Source organism: Echiichthys vipera, assembly GCF_963691815.1.
Source record: "Echiichthys vipera genome assembly, chromosome: 6".
In the NCBI taxonomy this organism is placed as follows: domain Eukaryota; kingdom Metazoa; phylum Chordata; class Actinopteri; order Perciformes; family Trachinidae; genus Echiichthys; species Echiichthys vipera.
The window spans coordinates 18,150,194-18,173,252 of NC_139831.1; the positions used below are offsets into that span (position 1 = coordinate 18,150,194).

The following is a 23,059-nucleotide window of genomic DNA, read 5'->3' on the forward strand; positions in this document are numbered from 1 at the left end:
ACCTTATCTTGTATAACTCATGAATAAATATGGAGGTGTGTTTTTCAAATAGAAAACTTTAGTGTGACCTTGTTCCTTTGTATGGCATTTCAGGCGGAAAGTGTCAATTATGTAAAAGACTTTGTCTTTATTTAAACTCTTCTGAGACCAATGAGCATTCCTGATTTGCATGGTTCCAGTAATACACAGTGAAGTCAATTTATTTATGTATGCCAGAGAAAAATTCTACCAGTATTGACACTTTATTTGTGTCCAAAGAAGTCACCGCCTGAATGTAAAAATACACAGCCTTAAATATTGGTGTGAAATGCTTATGATGTTTTATATTCATTGAAATAGAAATCACGGTTCTACATATTTATAGATGGAAATTATATCTATTCCACAATATCTCCCTATCCTCAACTTAGATGGGCTACTTTGTTTGTGGTATTTGGATGGTAAAAAGATAATACTTTAAATATCATCTTTGTACTGATAGTAATTATAGAGTATTCACTCTGGCAGAACTAGAAATACTGACACCTCACTGCACTTCAATGAAGCGTTTATGGCGGTGTAGCACCTCTCAGTGGTCACAATCATCAACAACATTACTACTACTTACAACTTCTGATGATGATGATAATAATATTAATATGAATAATATTAATTATTATTATAATATCTGCTCTGTTCAGGGGGTCAAAATGTGAAACTCATTACCCCCAGAATTAAAAATGCATCACAACTGAGATAAAATTGAATCATAATGGAAACACGGAGTGATCAAGATCGGTTTAGATTTTGTTGTTCTTCTCTATGTGTTTTATATAGTTGTGTAAATGTGTATTTTTATTTACACTGTATAGATATGTTTAACTCATACAGTTAATTCTATTTTCAAATCAAAAAATATGTGGCATAATGCCATTAATATGTTTCTAAAACAATATAGATCATGGTTTTCTGTGATATGTAGCAAGGTCAGGTCAAAAATACCTCCTTTAAAAATACTAATGTTTTTTAATTATTTTTCATTACGATCTGTAATAAAAGAAGAAGAGTTTCAACCAAATTCTGTAGCAGAGGTGGAAAGCCACCTAAATTGTGAGGCATCTGATCTTCAGTTAATTAAGTTAAGTAGATGATGGCCTAAACAATAAGAGTTGTATTATTTGATTACAAATATTTAGAAATATCCACATGCATGGGTGTACTTATGGTCAGGCACACTTGTGTTTGTGTGTGTGTGTGTGTGTGTGTGTGTATATATATATATATATATATATATATACACACATACACCCATGTGCATGTTTCTGCTTTTTTAATTTATTTTTTATGATCGTTGTTATTATTTATTATTATTAGTATTTTCAAATAATAATAAAAAATATATTATTATTAATAATATTTTACAAATCTATATCTAAATATATACACGTTTTTTTGTTTTTGTTTCCTGTCGTTTTGTGTCCTTTAAAGAGTGTTAGGGTTGGGTGGGCACTAATAAAATAAAAAATATATAAATTAAAAATGTATACAGTCGGTCCACTGTACTTTAATACTGCGGAGAATCCTGAAACTAAAGCACCCTGCACAATGTAGCCCCTCATAGATCCACGCAGCTGCCCCTAGAGGTCGCTGTTCCAACCCCTCGCCCTCTGTCTCCGCAGTGCTGCCCGTCTACGAGGAGTGCGTTTGATTGTTGCAGGGCTCAATGGCGGACAGAGCAGGATAGTCGCGTTAGCACCGAGGACAATAACATCTCGACTGTTGAGAATTCCGCCGCTGCGTGTGCCCCCGGGTGCAACGGTTGTAACAGGCTCTCCTTTGTACCAACCTTAAATACAAAGTATCCGCAGCTGTTTTCCGCTTGTCTTCTCCTGAGTTCCCATCCCAAGAAGTTAACGTACACCGTTCATGGTGGCTCACTAACGGCAGCTAGCTCACAAGCACATCATGGGAGATTCTCTGGAGTTGATAGGGAAAAGGCTTATCTTGCTCCTCGACGACGGCAGGTCCAAGAATGGACCCGAGCCGGAGCAGGCTGCCTGGGCCCGAGACTGGCTCCGGGGGACGGTGCGGGCAGTGAGCGTTATCGGCCTGGCCGCTCAGGAGGTTAGCGGAGGGGAGGCGACAACAACAACCACCGCTGCGGGGCTGACGGTTAGTGTTTACATACGAGTGAAGCCGTACTGCGCAGCTAACTACCCCCCAATGTCTGTATACAGTGTACATTAGCTATCAACTACGTGTCTTACCGTTTTAACTGGTTTCTAACCGTCAATGTGGGAACGTTGGTTGGCAGTTATATATATTAGCAAGCTACGGGTAGCAGCCAGTAAAGCGAAGCTAAACTCGAGGCCGAGGATTTTCTGGCCTTTTGCTTTGTTCGTTTTTTTTTTTTTTTTTAGCTCGTTAATGAATAAGCTCCACCAATATTAACCATGATCTCATAACAATCATTTGCGAAGTACAGACGCGGCAGGGATAAACAAATAGATGGTGAAATTGTAAGAAGTCGCTGTAAAGCGACAGTGAATAAAGCTCGTCAGTTCCCATCGTTAGCTTCAACGTTAGTGGAGTCAAAGGCCTCACAAGTTCATATGAGGGTGAACCAGTTAGACTTTACCGTGGGCTCCAGATTATTATAAATGTTCACATTAACGCAAAATGAACCCGAATGCATGCAATTAATCTTACCAAGCTGTTTCACAGGGCTGCGAAACTGCAGACATTCGCGTGAGATTGGGAAAGATTTGGGGTGGTGGTGGGTGACCTACATACAATTATAGAGTAAGATAATCCTTTATTAGTCCCACAGTGGAGACATTTACAGTGTTAAAGCAGCAAAAGAGGATAGTGCACATAGCAGATGCAAAATATAATAATAGTCTATGGTGTACAAAGACTGTTATTGTTAAAAAAAAAACGAATTAACAGTTAAAATTAGCTGTGAAAAGTGACAGTGAAATACAAAAAGTGATAAATAAAGAGACCGGTCAACGGCATTATAATTCTTTATTGTCTTTTTTAGGACAATAAAACACATTTGGCAATATAAAATAGTAATTTGAAAATAATAATCTAGATAAATATATATACATATGAGGTGTAAGTGCAGGGTTCAGTAAAAGTACACGCTTCATCGCTAAAATGCGGGCTTTTACAATAATGAGTAAGTGTCAAGCCCAAAGAATATTTATCAAAATTTACATTAACAGTATGTGATTTATAAGAATCTCCTAATTGCTAAGAGTTAAATAAAGTATTGAAATGTTCCACACAGGCTATTGTATGGTTATTAAACAAAAGTTAAATGTATTTTTTTCAAGGAAAATAATCAACGATAGTCCTTTCGGTTTGTTTGCAGAAGTGTCATTTTTTATTTATTAATTAGTAGAGAAACAAAACAAACGTAGATTCTTTCCTGTAGAATAAGAAGGTGCCCTTTTAGCTATTGAAGAAAAGTCTGTTGCTTTCTTCCTAGTGTGCATTGACTAAAATGGCTATTTTTGGAGAAAAAAGGTCCATGAGTGATACACAAAACATTAATACGGCTTGGGCTTCGATGTCTTTTATTCCTGTGAGAAAATAAGTTCTTCTGCCCTGCCATTGTTTTGAACCTTGATGCTGCTCTCCCTATTTAGATGATTTCTTATCTCGAATCGATAGTGATCATGACATCCTACGTTTTCTGGTAATTCAATAAATAAATGAACTATATGTAATAACCACATGGTAACGCTTATTTACCCGTGTGTGACTATATACGTGGTTAATGAAAATGGTGTCAAGTGAAATCACTTAACACATTTTTTCCATACATTGACTTTCCATACAAAACAAAATTTCAATCTTCAAATGATATACCCTCAAAATATTTCACATCAGACGGTGTAATTGTACATCACAGTAATCGTTTCTCAATCTGCGTTCTTCTCTGTACTCGTGTTCTCGTGGACTTGTGAATCGTCATCAGTCGCAGCCCAAGTACTGTAATTACTCCCCGAGCGCGGTCCAAATGCCCGGATGTGACTTGCTCTGCCCATTTTATAGAGGATGCATCGGAGGTGACTTGTGTGGACTTCAGACAGACAGGTATCCCAGAATGCATTTCACCCTAACTTCAGCGGAGATGGCGCAGGAGACAACACACAGCTTTGAGTTGTAATTTGTGTCCCGAAAAGCAGATTTAAGATGTTTTGAGGTGAGAATATAGTTGTTTAAACTTTGAATCTGTGGTCAATGTATCAGGATAGAGCCAATTTTAAATTTGCTTCTCGGAGATGTGAGGTCCTCTGCTAACCCTGACAACCAAGACGAGCTGAGATGGTGACGTCCTCAAGCCCGCTGCTGTTCCAATTGCAGAACATCCGGACTGCGTCCCCCCGTCCCAGTACCAAGCACGCCAAGTCCACAAGTCCGATCTTGGCGTACTTGGTATTGAGAAACGGCTAATATCTCAGTGAAGTGAGTCTTGTAAAAAAACACAATGATAAACTATTCTAAACAGCATAAATATATATATATGATATAAATTATCTGATTCTGGTAAATGATAAAATGGGCATCCCCTACTTTCCAGCCCTTTTGATATCTGTGCTCTTCCTGCTGTTCTCCAGGAGTTTTAATTCCCCCAATTTTTACATGAGGATATACAGTAGATCAAAAACTGCTCATGCACTATTTGTATTAGAAATGGCCTGGTGTCACTGCTGGTTGTGATTGTTGTTTTGTTTTTTTAATGATATACATCTGTTGGTTGTGTCTAAACAGAGAGCACCACTTGCATTAGCTGTTTAAGAGTTAGTTGTGGCACATTTTTCAGGTTCACAATAAGTTTAATCACAATTTGTATCATATATTGTAAGCAAATATCGCTACACCCTTAATTAACATGTAAGTATGTGGAAGTGGTTTATCACTTGAGTGAACCAACCTTTTAAAAAGTGCCTCCCGAACAAGTGTGGAGCCTCTCTCTACACTCTTGCGCGGTCGTGTCTAGATGGAAACCCAGGATTTGCAATACTCACAAGATGGTTACAACTAGGCAGTGACCAGTGCTCACGATTAGATGGTTACGGTTTGGCAATGGTTAAGGAAGGAATGGAGCACATGAACACCTGAAGGTTAGGCAGTTGGCTTGTGGGAATCTGCGTCCTCAATACCTGCAGAGCTTTTTTCCATCCGGCACCTACTGCTTTAGCATGTAACCTCCACAAAATAAGTACCAACTAAACTTAAGTTTCAGCTTCAATTTAATTTCTCTCTCTTGCTTTCTTATTCTTTTTCTTTGTGGACCAAAGCAGGTGGGTACTCGGCTAGTTAGTTGCATTGATTTAGTCAATAACATTCCCACCCTGAGTTTAAACACGTCTTGTTTGACTAGAAGCAGCGGCTGGGGGAGTCAGGCAGACTGATAACACACCGGTCTGTTTCTCACAGCATGCTCTGTTAAATGAAATAGCTGTAGTTAAAAGCTTAAATGTGTCAGCTGTGTTTCACTTCACTGAAGCACACAAAAGAATAAACCTTCGCTATCAACTATACAACCAAGACAAAATAGGTCTCCATTAAGCGTGATAAAAGTCAATGGTACGAATCTTGCACACCGTTCATGAGAAGACAAAGTCCAGCTGTTCACAAATGGAGTTTGTGACTATGCGTTGAAGCTTTGAAACCTTAGTTAAGGATTGTCCTTGTTCAGTTGGATTATCTATTGTCAGTCACTTCATATCAATTTTATTATGTTATTTTGAGACAGAAAAGAGAATGCAGCCAGAATTATCTTGCACAAAGAAACCGGGTTAAGTTGAGGATCTATTTTATCATCGTGTTAGATCTGTTACAGTTTCAGTTGCTACAGCATAGCTTGCCCCTCTCTTATGAACTTTTGTTCAGGCTGTGTTTTGGAGGCCTGTCATTTAAGGTGAGACATGAAATACAAACCAGGAAGTCCAGTTTGAATAACAGACTACTGGGTTAAGACTGTGAAGCAACACTAATGCACAACATTTTGTAACAATCACAGACAGGATTTTACAACTCTGCAAACTTGTGAGGTAGACAGTAGAAATGCAGCATTTACTTTACAAAGAGTGTAGAATTGTGTGCTTGCAAGTATGTGAATGGCTAGTGCAGCGTCTGGCCAGATTATGTGTTTCAGCAAAAGTTGAGCAAGGTTCAAAGTTTTTGCGAGCCTCATTCAAATAAATGAGAGGGCTGTGTTTTTTCACACAGGGTTACTATCAAAGGAATGTAACCTAACCGTCAAATTGCCCTAGTGGATCTCCGTAGTGGCCAGCAGATAAGTTTGTGATTGTTCTTGGCATCTCGCAAGTTGGATAGTGTGTATCAGTGTGAATTGATAACAAAGGGCAATCATGCTTACTGAACCTACCCTGGGTAAATAAAGTTTAGGCTGATAAAACATTATACCCTTGCATCAGACATTTAGTTCCAATTCCAATCCATACAGGACTCACTGGAAGTTCCCGGGTGTGTTCATATCGTCTTCTTAATTCAAATTAAATAACACAAGAGCACATTTGTGAACAAACCTATGATACAGGTGGGTCAGTATTTAGACAGTACCTGCACATTTGTTAGCCTTCTATACAGGTTATGATCAGTTTCAAAAATATGGATACAAAATGTCAAGAAAGGAAATATTCTTACACCTATTTCCCTTAACAGAAAAATACAACTGTACACCTTCTGAAGACAAGTTTCTCTCTTTCATCGTGTAACTGCCTTTGTTAACTAGTTTTTAATTTAAAGTCGACAGAAACAAAGTAAAACTGTTCGAACAATCACCAAGTCTGGTTTGGTTACATTTGACGTAATATGCTGTCTCTATACTCTGTGTTCCCCTGCTGTCTCTCTCTTTCTTTGCCTTTGCCCTATGAGCAGTTGTCCGCTGAGCCTCTCACCCGTTCTTTGTAAGCAGATCATTAAATTAGCAAAATAACATCTAAAAAAACAGCCATATAAGAACCACCAATATATCCGTCCAGTCACCCAACTCTAATATGGATGGATGTAATATTGAAAAATACTACATCAGTTTATAAAATGAATAGAATTTGATGTGTTTTAAGTCGATTTGTTTTGTGCCATTTCCAGAATGATGCCATGTTAAGGCGGTGTCTTACATTTTAGGTCAATTAAACATCAACTTTCCTTTAAACCTAAGTAGCTAGATAACTAATTATTGACAGGCACTCCTCTTGTGATCCTGCCCAGGATCTGTTCATGTGAGTCAGTCAGTGCGTTTACATGCACATCAGTAACCCGAAAATGGCCTTACCCTGGTTAAGGGAATAATCGGATTATTAAAGTTCCCCTTGTATCCATGAGCAGGGGTTGAATGGGAAAAATGACGGTACAGTAGGTGGCTCTCTGCCAACATACAGCTGGACTAAATAACTCTTTTTCCGGTTCACCTTTGTCAAAATCACAAACGGACGACTTTTGGACAGAATTACGACCGAAACGGGTCTTCTTGGTAGAAATGTTACTTGCCGTTGCAAAGTCCTTCCTTGGTTAAAAGGTAACGCTCTATTATTGTTGTCTTTTTTTGACGTTTTCGGCGCTGTTACTTCCTGGTTTATTCTATTTCCAGTTCAAAAGCCACTGCTGGGGAGTGGGGAGCATGCGCAGACATGAAACCTGATAATGATCCGAGAACACTGTTTACAGGCGCAAATAATCAGGGACCTGAAGGATTTCTTTAGGTCTGTTAAAAGGGGTATGAAACCCCCCATTTCACCTGGGGTATGGTGTTTACATGGTGTTTAAGAAACCGTTGTATGCCCTTAACCTGATTATAATCCGTTTTTTTTAACTGCATGTAAACGAGTCAGTCACCTCCTAGTGCCATGGGAAATGAAGTGTGTTATCCAATTCTTGCTATAGCAGTAAAGGGGCCACTCTGAAGTTTGACACATATGAAATTACTGTTTACAGATTCTGTCATACTGTTATTAATGGCATGGCATGAAAAGTTTGAAAAGAAATTGATGACATAAACGAAGCAGACTGGAAATTTTCCTTATCTGGTATTCTCATTTTTATTTCTGAGAAAGTGTCTAATGAGCTTTTGGTCACAGAAGAAGCGCTATGTGGCTGTCAGCACTAACAGACAGTAGCTTGTCAGTCCACTTGCAGCAATTCTGTCTTTTAAATAAAGTATGTTACTACTACTTGCCTTTTTTATTCATTTGATTTGCTGTAGTTTTAGTTTCACTAACAGTCTGTATGTTTATGTTCTGCTTCTTTCTGTTTTTCCGACTGCAGGTATTTGTGGAGTTTGAGAATGCTATGCAGCGATGTTCATGGGTACAGGTTTATGATGACGGGGTGAAAGCCGTGTTGGTGGAAGACTCCGTTGTTTGGGCCAGTCGGAGTGATGTTACAGGGACTGCTGGAGCCCCAGCATCAGCCGCGGCCTGGCCTGCTCTGGTGAGTGTCCAGTAAGAAAGTGAGAGTAAACAGGAATGTCTGCATCATGCAAACAAGTCACGCTTTGAAACAATGTGGGCTCCCTGTTGAAATGGGGACTGGGCATTAAGACGAGGCCAAATAGGCCTGAATTAAGAAAAAAAGATTTTTCGACTAAAGTCGTTCTTCAATTGAATGATCCGCTATTGATTCATAAAAAGAAAAATATCTCTCTTTTTCCATATGAAACTATAAGCTCTAAGTAATCCATTGGTGCAGGAAGGTGGTTAAATAACACTCCAAAGTTGGGTTATTTTTAAAGGGGTCCCTTGACCTCTCATCTCCAAGCTATCTGAATGAATATGTCACTCAATACTCATGGACTGTCGCAACTGTAGAGTTGCACTTTATGGTGTTTACTGATGTAGTGTTTTCATGTTAATTAAAGAGAACTTTAGTGCAACTTCTACGGGGTCCATTCTTAAAGTAAGCATTCAAATTTTTAATTATTCTTCTGGTTAGAGGTTAAATCCCTAATCGAATCGACATTGAAACAAATTGGGACCTTGTGAATCGGTTTGGAAGTCAGTGGCGAAACCCAGCCCTCCTGCCAAGTAGACCCAATTCTATTTGAATACATTTGAATTTAATATCTTTAGCTTTTAGTTTGAGTGTTCCTTCTAAAATTTGACCACTGACGATTACTTACTAATTTAAAATAACTAAGTCCTAACACTCTAAAAAGAGTTAATTAATGCAATGTTCTTTTGTCAGTGAGGAGACATGGGATCTTTTATTTTTACTCCCCTGACCCTGAAGCCTTTGTTGCTGGGCCAAGTAGAGGGCAAATTAACAATCACAAATGCAAAATTACTTAATTTAGATCAGAATGTGCTCATGTGGATATTATAAACACAAGAAAAATGTGACCTTAAATGACTAGAACATTTGAGGGATGAATACCATCAATGTGAACGAACATGTCTTCAATGACATTAAGAAAAAAACATTTGTTAAATGGTCACCTCCCTGTTGGCCCTTTGCTGTTGAACTGATTACAAATGTCAAGTATTTTTCTACAGGGTCAAAGAATTTCATGTTGTTCTCCTTTTCCTCAGATCTTCCGCTCCCTGGTGGACAGAGTGGGTTTAGGATCGTTGGTTCCTGTGGAGTATTTTGGAAACAAGAATTTTGAGTTCCTGCCTGATAACAAAACTGTCCAGAAGTTTGAGGTGTGTGTATATGTATTTTATGACAGTGTGTCTGAATCCTTCAGTAGTGTTAAGTTTTTAAAATGTACTAATTATTTAGGATATTTATCAAAAATTAAACAAATTTCCTTGCGGTTTTTCTGTTCCATATGATCGTAAATTAAATACCTCTGTGCTTTTTGACTATTTATCAGACCAAACAGACTATTTCTTGGACAGGGTATTTGTCTAAATGTGAAACCAATGAAATAATAACAGCAGTTATATTCTAGTGTGAAGTTTCACATTATTGCTGTACCGCTATCACTATTTCAAGAGTGTGCTTTGTGTCCTTGTGCAGGTTGAAAAAGACCTAAGACACCCTTTGCTGTTGGAGCAGCCCTCCCTTCAGGCTGCCATCTCCAGCTGGCGTACTGACTTTGAGCTGCAGGAGATCTTCAGGAAGGGTAAGACTCAGCCTTCACCAGTTTTATGTTGTTTTCTTTAACTGCATCCATGTGTTCTCTGGGGTGTTATGTCTCAGCAGTGTTTCACACGTTTTATTTTGGGACTTGCTCAAAATGCCAAACTTGAAATTACTAATCCCTAAACTCTGCATTTGTCATCAGATGTAGTTAAGATGTTAATCAGTGAAATCATGATACAGTGACTGTAAATCATTGTGTTTCTGTTGCTAGAGGAGCAACATACAAGACTTTCATGCCTTTATCATTTTCTCGTCTGTTTTCTCATTGACTTTTTGCGTTTTTACTGTTTTATTTGTCTGAATCTACAAGAATGTAACCCCTACTTTTCACCGTGTTACCGCCCTCAGGGTCCTTCACTATTCAAGGACGCAGGGTTCGTGTGTATCAGCCAGAGTTCGAAGAGTGCTGGGCCTCAGGACTTGTCTCACAGCACGACCCTATCTCACACATTATGGAGATTACCTTAGATAAGGTATATACCGCTTATGTTACTAGTCAAATTGGGATGCGAATTGTATTATGTTTTTAAAATACCAAAACGATTAGAAACTATGACATTTACGGATTTGGACGTAACATCAGTCCTATGTCACTGTCATACTTTTACTCAAATAACACATTTTTTTTGCTGTAGAGTGAAGAAAATCAGATGGTAGATCCTCGTGTGATACATGTGATGCTGGCAGAGGAGGAGGTAAGGTTGTCATATTATAAATCTAAATATACTTTGTAATTGTTTGTACTGTATATTTTCTTAAAGTGGCAGATTTTTCCGGCTTTAGATAGACATTTTTAAAAGTGTATCAACAGAATAACTTCCTGACATTTCCCCCCAATTTAGCTCGGTAAGAATGGGCGACGAACGAAGGACAGTGAAACAATGAAGGGTGACAGTGGACGCAGGCGTAGGACTGCCTCCGAAGGTGAGGATGACTTGAACTTGAAACGTTTTAAAGGAGCAGGAGATACAGGAGCCGATGGGCAAAACTGTGGGGATTCCAACAAAACTCTGGCAGAAGGGATGGGGATCTGGGGCGGAGACTCTGGAGAAAGAGTCAGCAGTACAACCAAAAACGAAAGCTCTTCAGAAGGTCCCTTTCCTCAGGGCAGAGTGTCATCCCCCAACACCAATTCCTCAATCCAGATGGACCAATCGAACGCTCCTCGTTTTCCTGCCCATGTCAAAGAAAATGGTCGCTCAATCTCCACACAAGGCGCGGCGGACTCCACCACTGCTGTTACTCACACCCCCACCCCTCCTCCCCTCAAACCAGCCCCATCTCCCTTCTCCACTACATCTTTCCCCTCACTAGGCCAGATGCCAAGCCTGGTCCCTGGAGCTCCAGCCCCCAAGGCCGCCCCATCCCCCCAGCCAGACCGAGAAGAGGCCTCCCAATCAGCTTATTCCAAAACGGCTGCTCTTGTTTCCCCGGGGCCTGTCACCATTTCTTGGTCACATGACAGCGGCCCTAGTGTGGCACTTTCTGCTTCTGTGGGTTTTAGTCCTAAAGCCCCCACCTGGGGAAGCCACACTGAGGTAAGACGATCGATATGATCCGTACTGTCAATACCATTATATGATGTCTTTGCAAGTCATCACAGTTTGGTTTCTGTTACTAATATCATTTTACTATACGGCATTGTTTCTCAGGGCTCAAAAACGGCATCAGGTTTTCGCTTGCCCCAGACTGCGCCCACTGGTTCTGTATTTGGCGATGTTACCTCTCAGACCAATGGAGCGCCTACCACTACCACAACCTCCCAGGACACTCCCAGGCCCTTTGGCTTTGGATTTGGCGGAGCAAAGAAGGAGATTCAATCCCAGCAAGACCAAAACTTGTTTTTCCAGTGCATGACCCAGAATTCTGGGTCCAGCTCAAACCTAGCTGCTGGTCAGACCCAGTCCAAGGACACCAATTACTTCACCACAGTGTCTGAGAGCCTGAGTAAAGAGACCCCAAGCCTTTTCAAGCCTACAACTTCCACCGAAGGGCTTAAAAAGCCCGAGCAGCCCAAAGTGCCTGAGACCCATTCAACGGGAAATGGTGTGCTCAACAAATCGTCATCGGCCTTCCAGGGCATTGGTGGCTCTGCAGGAGGAAGAGGTTCTGGTCTAAATATTGGTGGTCTGGCTGCAGCCTCTGGAACTCAAAGTACTTCTAAGAAGAGCACTAATAATGGGACTTCTGTGGGGGGCTTAGGGCTGCAATCTGGTTTTAATACTTCAGATAGCCACCAGAACCTTTTCTTGCAGGCCTCCAAAGAGCCTGCTAATCCATTTCTGGCATATGGTGAAAAAACCACCCACACCTCCTTCGCTGGACTCACAGGGGCTGAGCCACAGACCCTTGGTCATGCCTCGGACAGCAAGCCAAACCTGTTCACTATGGCAGAGCCACCTAAGGGGATCCTGTCTTCCCCTTTCCCAGCACTCTCAGCAGCTGCTTCACCCAGCTCTTCCTCCTCTCCAGCAACGACCTCATCACACAGGTCACAGAGTGAAGGGACTGTCACAAAGGAGGAGCAAGCTGTTGGGGAGATGCCTACATCCACCTCAGGTTGCCCCCTGTTTGGAAGTGCTGGTCCTGGTGGAATGGAGGAGGGCCCTGTGTCGTTTGATCAGAGCCAGTCTCAGAAGTTTAGCCTGGAGGAAAGAGGCCAATTGTCCAAACGTGACTCTGACTCCAGCAGCAACAGTGACTTGTCAGACCTAAGTGAGAATGAGGACGGCCCAGAGAAAGGCCAAATCCCAGGAGGACCAACACACCCTGCCAAGGATGGGGCGATGTTGCAGAAAACTAAAATTCAAGGGGCTGCTAAGGGCCGTCCACGTAACAAGCCTTTCAAAGGTAAGTCTCGTCCACTCTTTCTTGTTTGTGATGACAAATTTAGAAACAGAAATAACACTAAGTTGTCCCCTCCAGTGGGACAGTCTGTACTAAAAGACCAGAGCAAAGTGCGTCGTCTGAAGCAGTCTGGTGAGTCCTTTCTCCAGGATGGCTCCTGCATCAATGTGGCCCCTCACTTGCACAAGTGCCGCGAGTGCCGTCTGGAGCGCTACCGTAAATATCGTACTACAGAGGAAGACAGCGATAATGACGACGACCCAAATGTGTCCTGTCGGTTCTTCCACTTCAGAAGGTATGCATTTATATTCTTGTACTGGTCAATGTCTTTTTTTGTTTATTAACGCGTCATACAGGAAGTCATAGAGTTTTATCAAATTAGAGGAAGCAATCATGTATAAAATAATGGACCGTCACTGAATTTATATATTTTTTTGCCTGTGACCAGGTTGGCCTTCACTCGTAAAGGTATACTACGCGTGGAAGGCTTCCTGAGTCCTCAGCAGAGCGATTCCATGGCCATGGGTTTGTGGCTACCTGCACCAGCAGTCCAAGAGGGCCTTGATCTTGATACATCTAAGTACATCCTGGCCAATGTGGGAGACCAGTTCTGTCAGCTGGTCATGTCTGAGAAGGAGGCCATGATGATGGTGGAGCCTCACCGTGAGTAAAAATAAATCATCATTTTACACACATTTAGTGTATTATCTTGCCCTATAATTTATAAAACTCTCACCCTGCCAGAAGTGTTTATTATGTATAATTCTGTTCTTTGTCTGTCCTTCAGAGAAAGTGGCGTGGAAACGTGCCGTGCGAGGTGTCAGAGAAATGTGTGATGTCTGTGAGACCACCCTGTTCAACATTCACTGGGTGTGTCGCAAGTGTGGCTTCGGAGTGTGTCTGGACTGCTATCGGCTCCGCAGGAACAGGCCAAGGGAGGGTAAGTCATTAAGAGCTAAGATTATCAGTTTGCTACAGTGTTACTCTTGATAACGTAACTTTTATATGACAATAATAGAAACAAGTCTCAGCAGGGTTAATACACTTTGAGGAAACACACAGTTCAGTATGTTTTTTTCCCCTTCAGATGTAGATGAAGGTCCAGAGGATGAGGTTTTCTCTTGGTTGAAGTGTGCCAAAGGCCAACCTCATGAGCCACAGAACCTTATGCCTACGCAGATTATACCTGGGACAGGTAACCTGTACATTATGTACTTATACATCTTTGATGTAATTATAAATGCTCTTTTTTGTGTAGTGTTGTAATCTAAACCGTTTCCCCCTGGGATAATTAAAGTATTTCTGATTCTGAATATTTGAATTTATTGCCTTCTCCTTTAGCTCTCTACAACATAGGTGACATGGTGCACTCAGCGAGAGGCAAGTGGGGTATTAAGGCTAATTGTCCCTGTACCAGTCGACACACCAAGCCTCTAGTACGCCCTAGTGCCCCCAATGGAATTTCACAGGTACTGTTGTGCCACACCATATTTTTCTTAGTTGTGCGAAAAGTCTGGTTTGTGTAATGTCTGGTTGTGCTTCTCTCAGCAGTCTACAACAAGCAGTAGTGGCATCCTTGCAGCTGCAGCTCCTGGTATTAGCACCACTCTGAAATCAGAAGGAGAAACATCAGTGATCAAAACAGAAACTACACAAACAGCAGCACCATCAGACAGTGGGGGAGGCGAAAGTGTTGGCAGCACCAGTAACTCCACCAATGACACACCCTCCCCCTGTAACCTCACTCAGTCCTCTGCCAAGGAGTCTCGTTCATCAGGAGAGGGCAACAGTTCTGCTCTGCACTGGCTGGCAGACTTGGCCACACAGAAAGCCAAGGATGACACCAAGGGTAAGTAGGAAAGAGGAATTGCTGAATCAGTGTAATCTGAGTGCATAAAAAAAGTCCAAATCAATATTAAAGTTGAAGTTACATCACCATCCTCTTGCCATCTTCCTCCAGAATCCGGTTCACTTCGCTCCATGATGAGTCGAGACAGCCGGCCTCCCTTTGGTCTGGACTCACTCAGTGCCCTGTCAAAGCCTTCTGCTTCCAGCCCTAAGCTATTTAACAGTCTGTTACTGGGCTCCAGCATGGCCCAGTCCAAACCTGAGGGGTCCAGTCTCCGGGACCTGCTCAACTCCGGACCAGGCAAACTTCCTCAGGGGCCTGGAGAGAGTGGGGTACCATTCCCCTCTGTTTTTACCTCAGCAAGCGTACGTAGAAAGCTTTAATTACTCCATGTAATTTTAAGAAGTGTGCACAAACTTAAAAGCCTAACAGCAACATCAGTTTCTGATAGAAAAATAAATAGATCAGTTGTAATCAGTTCAAATCATTCTTTCTAATGCCTTATCACATTTTGGTGTGTAACAGCCAAAGTGTAGTTTGCAGATATAATCCGTAAGATTTTAATCTAGTTAATTGTTTAAGTTTCTATCTATCAAACAGTGAGTTTAAACAATGGTGATTGATCATATGACCCACTAATGTAAGCAGTTGTGCTTACCTTTTGTGTGTCTGTGGCGACATTCCCTCCCTAAATGCAAATGCAATGTGTTAGCCAGCAGCATTGGTCTAATGAGCTGGAGCTTGTCACTTTCAGCTATGTTACGTTCACTTGTACTCGGAAATCGGGAGCTTCCAACCCAGAGGCTCGCCTGCAGTTACAACTTACCGCCAAAGCGGCCGTTAGTTATAACTATCTCAATTCTTACAAATTACAACTTTAAGCTACAATAAAGCAAAATACAGTATAGCTAGTCATCTAAAACATTTTCAACAACAATAATTCAAATTCTAAAAATGCTAAGATTAGGAATAAGTGAATTGATAACAATTTGTAGTTCTGCCAGTTTTGGGTGTAGTAATGAGGCAGAGCATTAATTTGAAAATGCAAACTAAAAACTACAAAATAATAAAAAACTTTTATGGCTTTACTTAGATATTTATATCTATGATCTATCTATATATTAGATAAGGCTAATCTTTTTTAATCTTTTTTATGTTGTCTGTCAGGGTGACAAGTTGAAGAGCAGCCTCCCGAACTTTCTGGATCACATCATTGCCTCGGTAGTGGAGACCAAGAAGGCAGAAGGCCGTCGGACCGGGGCCTCTGAAGGTGGCGAGCTTGGTGTGTTGGGGGGCCGCAAAGACGGAGTAATGGGCCTTAGTGTTTTGGAACCACATACCTCTCACTCCTGGCTTTGTGACGGACGACTCCTCTGCCTACAGGATCCCAGCAACAGCAACAACTGGAAGATCTTCAGAGAGTGCTGGAAGCAGGGACAAGTAAGAACCACCCTTTGTTTAAGTCCTGAAGCATCATTGGCAGACACATGATGGAACTGTCTAATCTCTTCTCTTTTCTCTTCGTTCTCTCTTCGTTCAGCCCGTGTTGGTGTCAGGGATAGATAAACGCCTGAAAGGTGCTTTGTGGTGGCCTGATGCCTTCAGTAGGGAGTTTGGAGACCAGGATGTAGACCTAGTCAACTGTAGGAACTGTGCTATCATCTCTGATGTGAAGGTGCGAGAATTCTGGGACGGCTTTGAGGTCATCTCTAGTGAGTACACAAACTATTTTCCTTAAATTATTCCCATTTGTTGTTTTGAAGAATTGATAGATGCACATTCCACTGAGTCATTTTGAGTCATGTGTTTTTCTGTGAATGCAGAGCGACTGCAGGACAGTGAGGGCCAGCCCATGGTGTTGAAATTAAAGGATTGGCCTCCAGGTGAAGACTTCAGGGACATGATGCCCACACGGTGAGGAACCCAGAAATACGTTGCCACTTGTGTGTCTCACCAACCAACCAAGCTACCAGCTTTCATTCCCAGAGAGGCTTATTTAAAAATATGTCTCATACTAATTGTATGTAGGTTATTTGAAGTTACAGTATGTAAGTGAGTAATAGCCACAAATGTGATTAATAAAAATTTCACATGCCAAAATAAAATCAATTTTCTTTTTTAAATCGCATCATTTACAAGTCACAGAGCACAGATGAAATCCGTTATATTTATTAATGGAGATGTCTGACAGACCACGATAGGTACATTCTAAATATTTTACAAGACTGTTAATGTTAGCATTTTCCTTTCCATCCTGTGGCTTTGATATGTTCCTCAATTTGTTACCTACGTGTGTATATGTTAATATTGGTTAAAATGTGGAATAATCATATGTTGGCAATGTTATTTTGGGGAATGTTTAATATATTCCACACATGCCATACCAGTAAGAATCTGATATTGGTTTTGTGATTTTCTTCAGTTAATCATTTGTATGATAAAAAAGACATTTGTGAATCTTGCTTGTGTTATTCTTCAGTGTTCTCTCATACTTTTCCCAGGTTTGAAGATCTGATGGATAACCTTCCCTTGCCTGAGTACACAAAGAGAGATGGTCGTTTAAACCTTGCCGCCCGTCTGCCCAACTTTTTTGTGCGTCCTGACCTTGGACCCAAGATGTACAACGCCTATGGTAAGACAGAAATGTTTAATATTTTGTCAACTCAGAGGGATGGGGAGAAAGAGATGAGGCACCTCACTGTTGTCTTCATGTCTTCATCTTTACTCTCTCCTTCTGTCTTTCTGTCCCTCAGGCTTAACCTCGTCCGAGGACAGGAAGGTGGGAACCACTAATCTCCATCTGGATGTGTCTGATGCTGTCAACGTCATGGTCTATGTTGGCATCCCTCAAATAGAGGGAGACCCGGGGCAAGGTCAGTGGGCTTGAACGCACTTTGTCCCTCTCTCAGGATACATGTATGGTGCACCATTAATTGAGCTTTTAGATGTTATCAAAAGCACTAAGCAATAATTTACAATAATACATGCAATTAATCCAAGACATTGTATAGAATACATGTAGGATATGAAAGCAAGAACTCATTTCAATCATGGGTGATTATCACTCATCATCTAAGTGATCCCTCCTGAACTATCTTATATAATACTTTCACGGTTGTTTCCTAAACATCATGCTTATACTGTTGTAGTTGCTTACGACTTGATTGGCTTGAATTGGGCCCTGAAAAGACCCTTTAGTGGGTCCCACTCATTTACATTCAAATCTCTCATTCACAGAGGCAGATATCGATGGACACAAAGGTTAGTAGATTTTCAATTGTATCACTTGAGTAGCATGCCCTCCTTCTTGACTAACCTTCTTCACCCCCCACCCCCCCACACACACTCTGCCCACCGGAAATTTCTGTTGTTACACTTAAGAGGTCATGATTTTCTTCTTCTATGCAGATTTCAGGGTTTGGTATTTGTGGTAATCTTCACACAAGATTTCAAGGGCTGTAGATTGGTCGATGGTTACAAACAAAGCTTTTTTTCTGAGGCCAGCGTTTTTTTTTTTTCATTTGCATCGGGAGCAACTCTGCTACACACAACAGTGTCTATTCTGTGATGACCCTGGTCGCAGAGAGTTGAAAATGTTTTAACTTTGGGTAAAATGCTGCGTTCGTCACTGACACTTTTTACCCGGCGGCCCAATCACAGTGGAGATGGGGCTGGACAAATTGCACAAAGACCAACTGTCACGCTGTACATGTTAGGGCTGTCAAAATGAGCCAAAAATGACGCTATAATATTCCTTCAAACACACATTACAATTTTTGTGCATTATGTCCATAATTGGCCAAACCAATACAATGGGAGAGACATAACTATTTGTATAGGTATATTTATTTTAACCATCAGCATTTATTTAAAAAAAATCTGCATACCTATATCTGACAAAATAAGATAATGTTCTATATACCATAAAACTTCACCAGCAAATTGGTCAGTATATTTTCAGGTAGTAGAGTTGATGTGGACATGTCAGTAAATGTGATTGCGTAGTCTGTAACTTGTCCTTTTCTTTACCCAAGTGGTTCTCACCTGGTCGAGTCACATGATCCACAACCCTGACAATATTAAAACATTTTAACCACCTTGATTGATTTCTCAAAAATGATAGTTCAGTTATTTGCAATGCTTTCATGCACTAGAAACATTAAGTCCTGTTTGGCCAAAAGTTATATTAATAGTTTCTGTTAAGAAAAACCTGAACACTCAGGACTGCAGCATGATGCAGCTAAAAACAGTGTTTTAAGAAGAGCTCTGGAAAAACAGTGCACTTCAGAATTAAACAGTTATAATCTGTAATCTTGCATTTCTCTTTGAGTGGACCTGTGGTCTAATACTGGGTCATGAGCCACCAGTTGAGAACTACAGCTCTGTGCCATTTCTGTCAAACATTAGTCATTTTTGATTCTAATGCAGTCATCATTAAGGAGGACTTTAACTACTGTAAAATCTTATCATAGACACACTGCTGACTCTTTGGTGCCCTGTTTGTGTGTGCATTGATGTTTATGTTTGGCCCTCCAGAGGTCATGACCACCATTGAGGAGGGTGATGTGGATGAAATGACGAAGAGGAGGGTGTACGAAGGAAAGGAGAAACCTGGAGCTCTCTGGCACATTTACGCTGCCAAGGATGCTGAGAAGATCAGAGAACTACTCCGCAAGGTCAGCAGCCAGTAGATTTATGTCTAAAACAGCATCTGATCTCTCAAGCTGCAGTATTACGGGCTGTCCGTGTAACCTCAGAGGTCCTTTTCAAAGACTGCGATGAATAAGAATAAAAAACTGCACAACCAATGGCTTTGTCAGCAGATAGTCATGGTAATGCATAAACAAAAATCAGATTGTGAAAAGCATTCACAATGTAGGCTCACCTGCATTATTTTAAGACGACTTACATTCTATGAATTTAGGTTAATTCGCGTCTACAACATCCTTGTTTATTATACTAAGGGCACACTCACACTGTCCATCCGTACCGTGCCCAAGCACGTTTCCCGGCTAAAGTCTAGTTCGTTTGACCAGTGTGCCTAGGCGCGGTCGGCTTTTGTAAAGCACGTTTGCACATGCACGAGCGTGCGCACGTGTACGAGCATGAGCAAGAGGCCTACGGCGGTTCTGACGTCATTTTATGTGCACCTGATCGGACATAGAAAAAAGGACGACGGAACATGCACAGACATTTAAAACAATGGCTGAGAAAGGTTCACGTTGGTGTGGTGCGGAGGTGGAGTGTTTACTGCAGATTTGGTCGGATGAAAATATTCAAAAACAGTTGGACCAGATGCACAAAAACTCTGAGGTCTATGGAACGATTTGTAAACAAAGCGACGCATCGCGATGACGTCAATCAATGCATGTGACGTGTTACGGCGTGATGACGTATTGACAGCGAGAAGCATTCTGCCGAGGCCCAGGCAGTGTGAGTACAAACAGGCCTGGGCTGCGGGGGGAGAGGGAGGGGGGGACAAGTACCCTAAAGCCCGGGGCACGGTACGGATGGACAGTTTGAGTGCGCCATAAGTTATCAGCTGGTTTCCAACAACAGCCAAAGATCATTTTGTGGTTCAGATTAATCAACTGCATTATGCCATGGTTTATCCGTGTCAGGTGGGAGAGGAGCAGGGTCAAGAGAACCCTCCAGACCACGACCCCATTCACGACCAGAGCTGGTACCTGGACCAGGCACTCCGCCGCAGGCTCTATGAAGAGTACGGCGTCCAGGGTTGGGCCATTGTACAGTTCTTAGGAGATGCTGTATTTATCCCTGCTGGAGCTCCACACCAGGTCAGACATATCAAAGTGTTATATTAAGGAAGTTTAGTAGAGGTTTCTCTTCAAAACTAAACTTTAAAGTAGTTTTGTCACAATGTTTCTCGTTCTCTGCTCTTCCCTTATCAGGTGCACAACCTGTACAGCTGTATCAAGGTGGCAGAGGACTTTGTGTCTCCTGAGCATGTAAGACACTGTTTCAGGCTGACCCAGGAGTTCAGACACCTGTCCACTACTCATACAAACCACGAAGACAAGCTACAGGTGGGTGTGCTTTTCACTCATGTAGTTCCAGTGTCACATTTTATGCATTCAGCTGACTCCAGAGTTTTCTTTGTTTAGGGTTTCTAAATGTAGCAAAATGATATGGCAATGTGTTCAAAATGACATAACTGGATGTGAACAACTGTTTTTTTTTAAAAAAATCTATTTTTTTTAATCCTATGAAAGTCCTGTGACAAATTCAGTTTGTGACATTAAACTATAATTGATTTGTTAAGATCCTCTGCAGGATCAATTCTGTTGGAAAAATGCCAGAATGGACAGTTAAAGGGATTTTAAACCAGATCTGTGTTATGGCACAGTGTGCAGCTGAACAGTGTTTGGCTTCCCTCCGTGGTGGAAATCACCACGGAGCAGGTCAGCGGTCGGCCAAAATCCACGATTTCGAAGAAGTCTTGGTGGAAGTCTGATGCTCCAAAGTCCGTGCGCTGCAGCCATGCAGGGAAGCCAAACAGCGTTTATCTGCTCACACTTCTGACACAGAGCTGGATTTAAATATGCAAAATATCTCTCTTTAAAAACAAAAATCATATAATGACGTTAAAAAGATTTATGTTTTTCTGTGCGGATATTACGTCGATTTTAACTAGCTCCCCACCATCATCCGACAGCTCATGGAGCTGGTGCTATGGAGTAGAGCTTAGATCGGGCTCAGAAAATGAAGCCCGACCCGACACATTTAACAGTAATTATGAGCCCGAGCCCGATTTCACTCTGACAATTTTTTTGATAAATGGTGATATCTGACGTTCTCAAATAAATTTCTGAGTTATTGGAATGGATCACAAAAGGATTTTAATGAAGAAACGTGAACCGCACTTAATGCACTGGACAAAGCCGACACATGTGTTATCACTGCCCATGACTTGTTTGAAATGGTTCCATAAGAGGAGTTAACATTATGGATAGGATTTGGATTGTGTTGAAGATAAAATAATAATGTTAATTCGCTTGTTACCATATTGGTAATATTGCTTTATAGTGAATATTAACAGAATATTGACAGCAAACTTGACACAAGCGTACCATTTTTTATATGACCATTTTTTAATTCTTCGTGAGGTTTTGCTTTTTTCTATTACATTTTAAAAAGGTTATTTTGTAGAAAAGCATGTCATTATTTTAAGTGTTGAAAAAAAAAGGCCTCAGTTTTAACAGAATTGTTTTTAAACATTTTTCTCAGGTGAAGAACATAATCTATCACGCAGTGAAGGACGCCGTTGGGACACTGAAGGCCCATGAACCTAAACGCCCTTAGATCTTCTCACCTAACGCTTTCCCAAAACAACCTCTCATGACCACTCCACAATGTGTACACACACACACACACACAGTATACATTTCATACCCACACACACACACACACACACACACAGTATACATTTCATACCCACACACACGTACAGGCTGCAGAGTGCAGATTACAAACACAGTGTAGGTTCTTCTGGGGCAGTGAAGGTCCCGGTGTGGGAAAGAGAACATTCGATTTGAGGAGGGGTTAGACAGCGCTTGATGAAGGAAGTCCTTTATCGCTGTTACACAGTACACTCAAACTTGTCTAGTTGTTTTCCAATTTTGTTTTTGTTGAATAACTCTGTATTTAAGGTCAGTGTGTTTGTTCTGTTGTATTCATTGTATACGTAAGATGTGAGAGTAAGGGAGGTAAAAGCTGACGTGCCTTTGGAGCAGAGGTTCAGCTACCATATAAGTGACTGACAAAATGTGAGTACTGGGCTAACTTTCCTATTTTGATGACAGTGATATTATTTTTCTTCAATAGGAGCAAGGTTAACCTGTTTTTGTAGATTTTCTTTGTTGTTGGAGTTTTTAAACAGCTAATTGCTTCTGCCCTCTGTGGCTGAAATGAATTTGTGAAGCAGCCAGTGAGGGGAAGCAGACCAAAGTTTTGTATTTTTCGTTTTCTTATTTCACTTTTAGAGTAAGAAGTCTTTTCTTTTTATATACCACAAGGCTATGATCAGGAGGACTTCAGAGAGGGCAGGTTTAATTTTCATTTTTTTGGTCACCTATCTTTGTCCCATGGGCTGAATGAACTGCAAACTTCCAACAACATTGTTCAAGACTCACAATTGCAGCTGAACAGAACTACTGGCCATTAACATTGTACCAATATATATATTGATCTTAGCAGTCTGTTTGATTTTTCACAATAAAGTTTACAAAAACTACT

At 41.1% G+C, this 23,059-nt stretch overlaps 1 protein-coding gene across 2 annotated transcripts; it reads left to right on the top strand.

Annotated features, from left to right (window-relative positions):
• Positions 1–1,701: 1,701 nt before the first annotated feature.
• kdm3b (lysine (K)-specific demethylase 3B) lies at positions 1,702–23,057 on the top strand. 2 transcript variants are annotated; one of them, XM_083915272.1, is made up of 25 exons: positions 1,702–2,151; positions 8,287–8,451; positions 9,549–9,662; positions 9,982–10,087; positions 10,456–10,580; positions 10,743–10,802; positions 10,950–11,645; positions 11,760–12,957; positions 13,033–13,249; positions 13,403–13,617; positions 13,742–13,894; positions 14,042–14,149; positions 14,296–14,423; positions 14,503–14,803; positions 14,915–15,168; positions 15,971–16,243; positions 16,344–16,515; positions 16,627–16,717; positions 17,305–17,435; positions 17,557–17,676; positions 18,041–18,064; positions 19,340–19,479; positions 20,425–20,601; positions 20,716–20,850; positions 22,052–23,057. In XM_083915272.1, the coding sequence occupies exons 1-25, from the start codon at positions 1,945–1,947 to the stop codon at positions 22,124–22,126; spliced, it is 5,385 nt and encodes a 1,794-aa protein (XP_083771398.1). In that variant the 5' UTR covers positions 1,702–1,944; the 3' UTR covers positions 22,127–23,057. The 2 variants fall into 2 exon arrangements, with proteins under 2 accessions (XP_083771398.1, XP_083771399.1); XM_083915273.1 differs by having other exon boundaries at positions 14,506–14,803.
• The last annotated feature ends 2 nt before the right edge of the window (positions 23,058–23,059 follow it).

Excerpts from the sequence above, each read along its gene's own strand:
- kdm3b (XM_083915272.1), top strand. The coding sequence starts at position 1,945 with ATGGGAGATTCTCTGGAGTTGATAGGGAAAAGGCTTATCTTGCTCCTC. Across the intron at positions 10,803-10,949 it reads TGATGCTGGCAGAGGAGGAG|CTCGGTAAGAATGGGCGACG; the intron begins GTAAGGTTGTCA and ends CCCCCAATTTAG. Across the intron at positions 16,244-16,343 it reads AGTGCTGGAAGCAGGGACAA|CCCGTGTTGGTGTCAGGGAT; the intron begins GTAAGAACCACC and ends CTCTTCGTTCAG.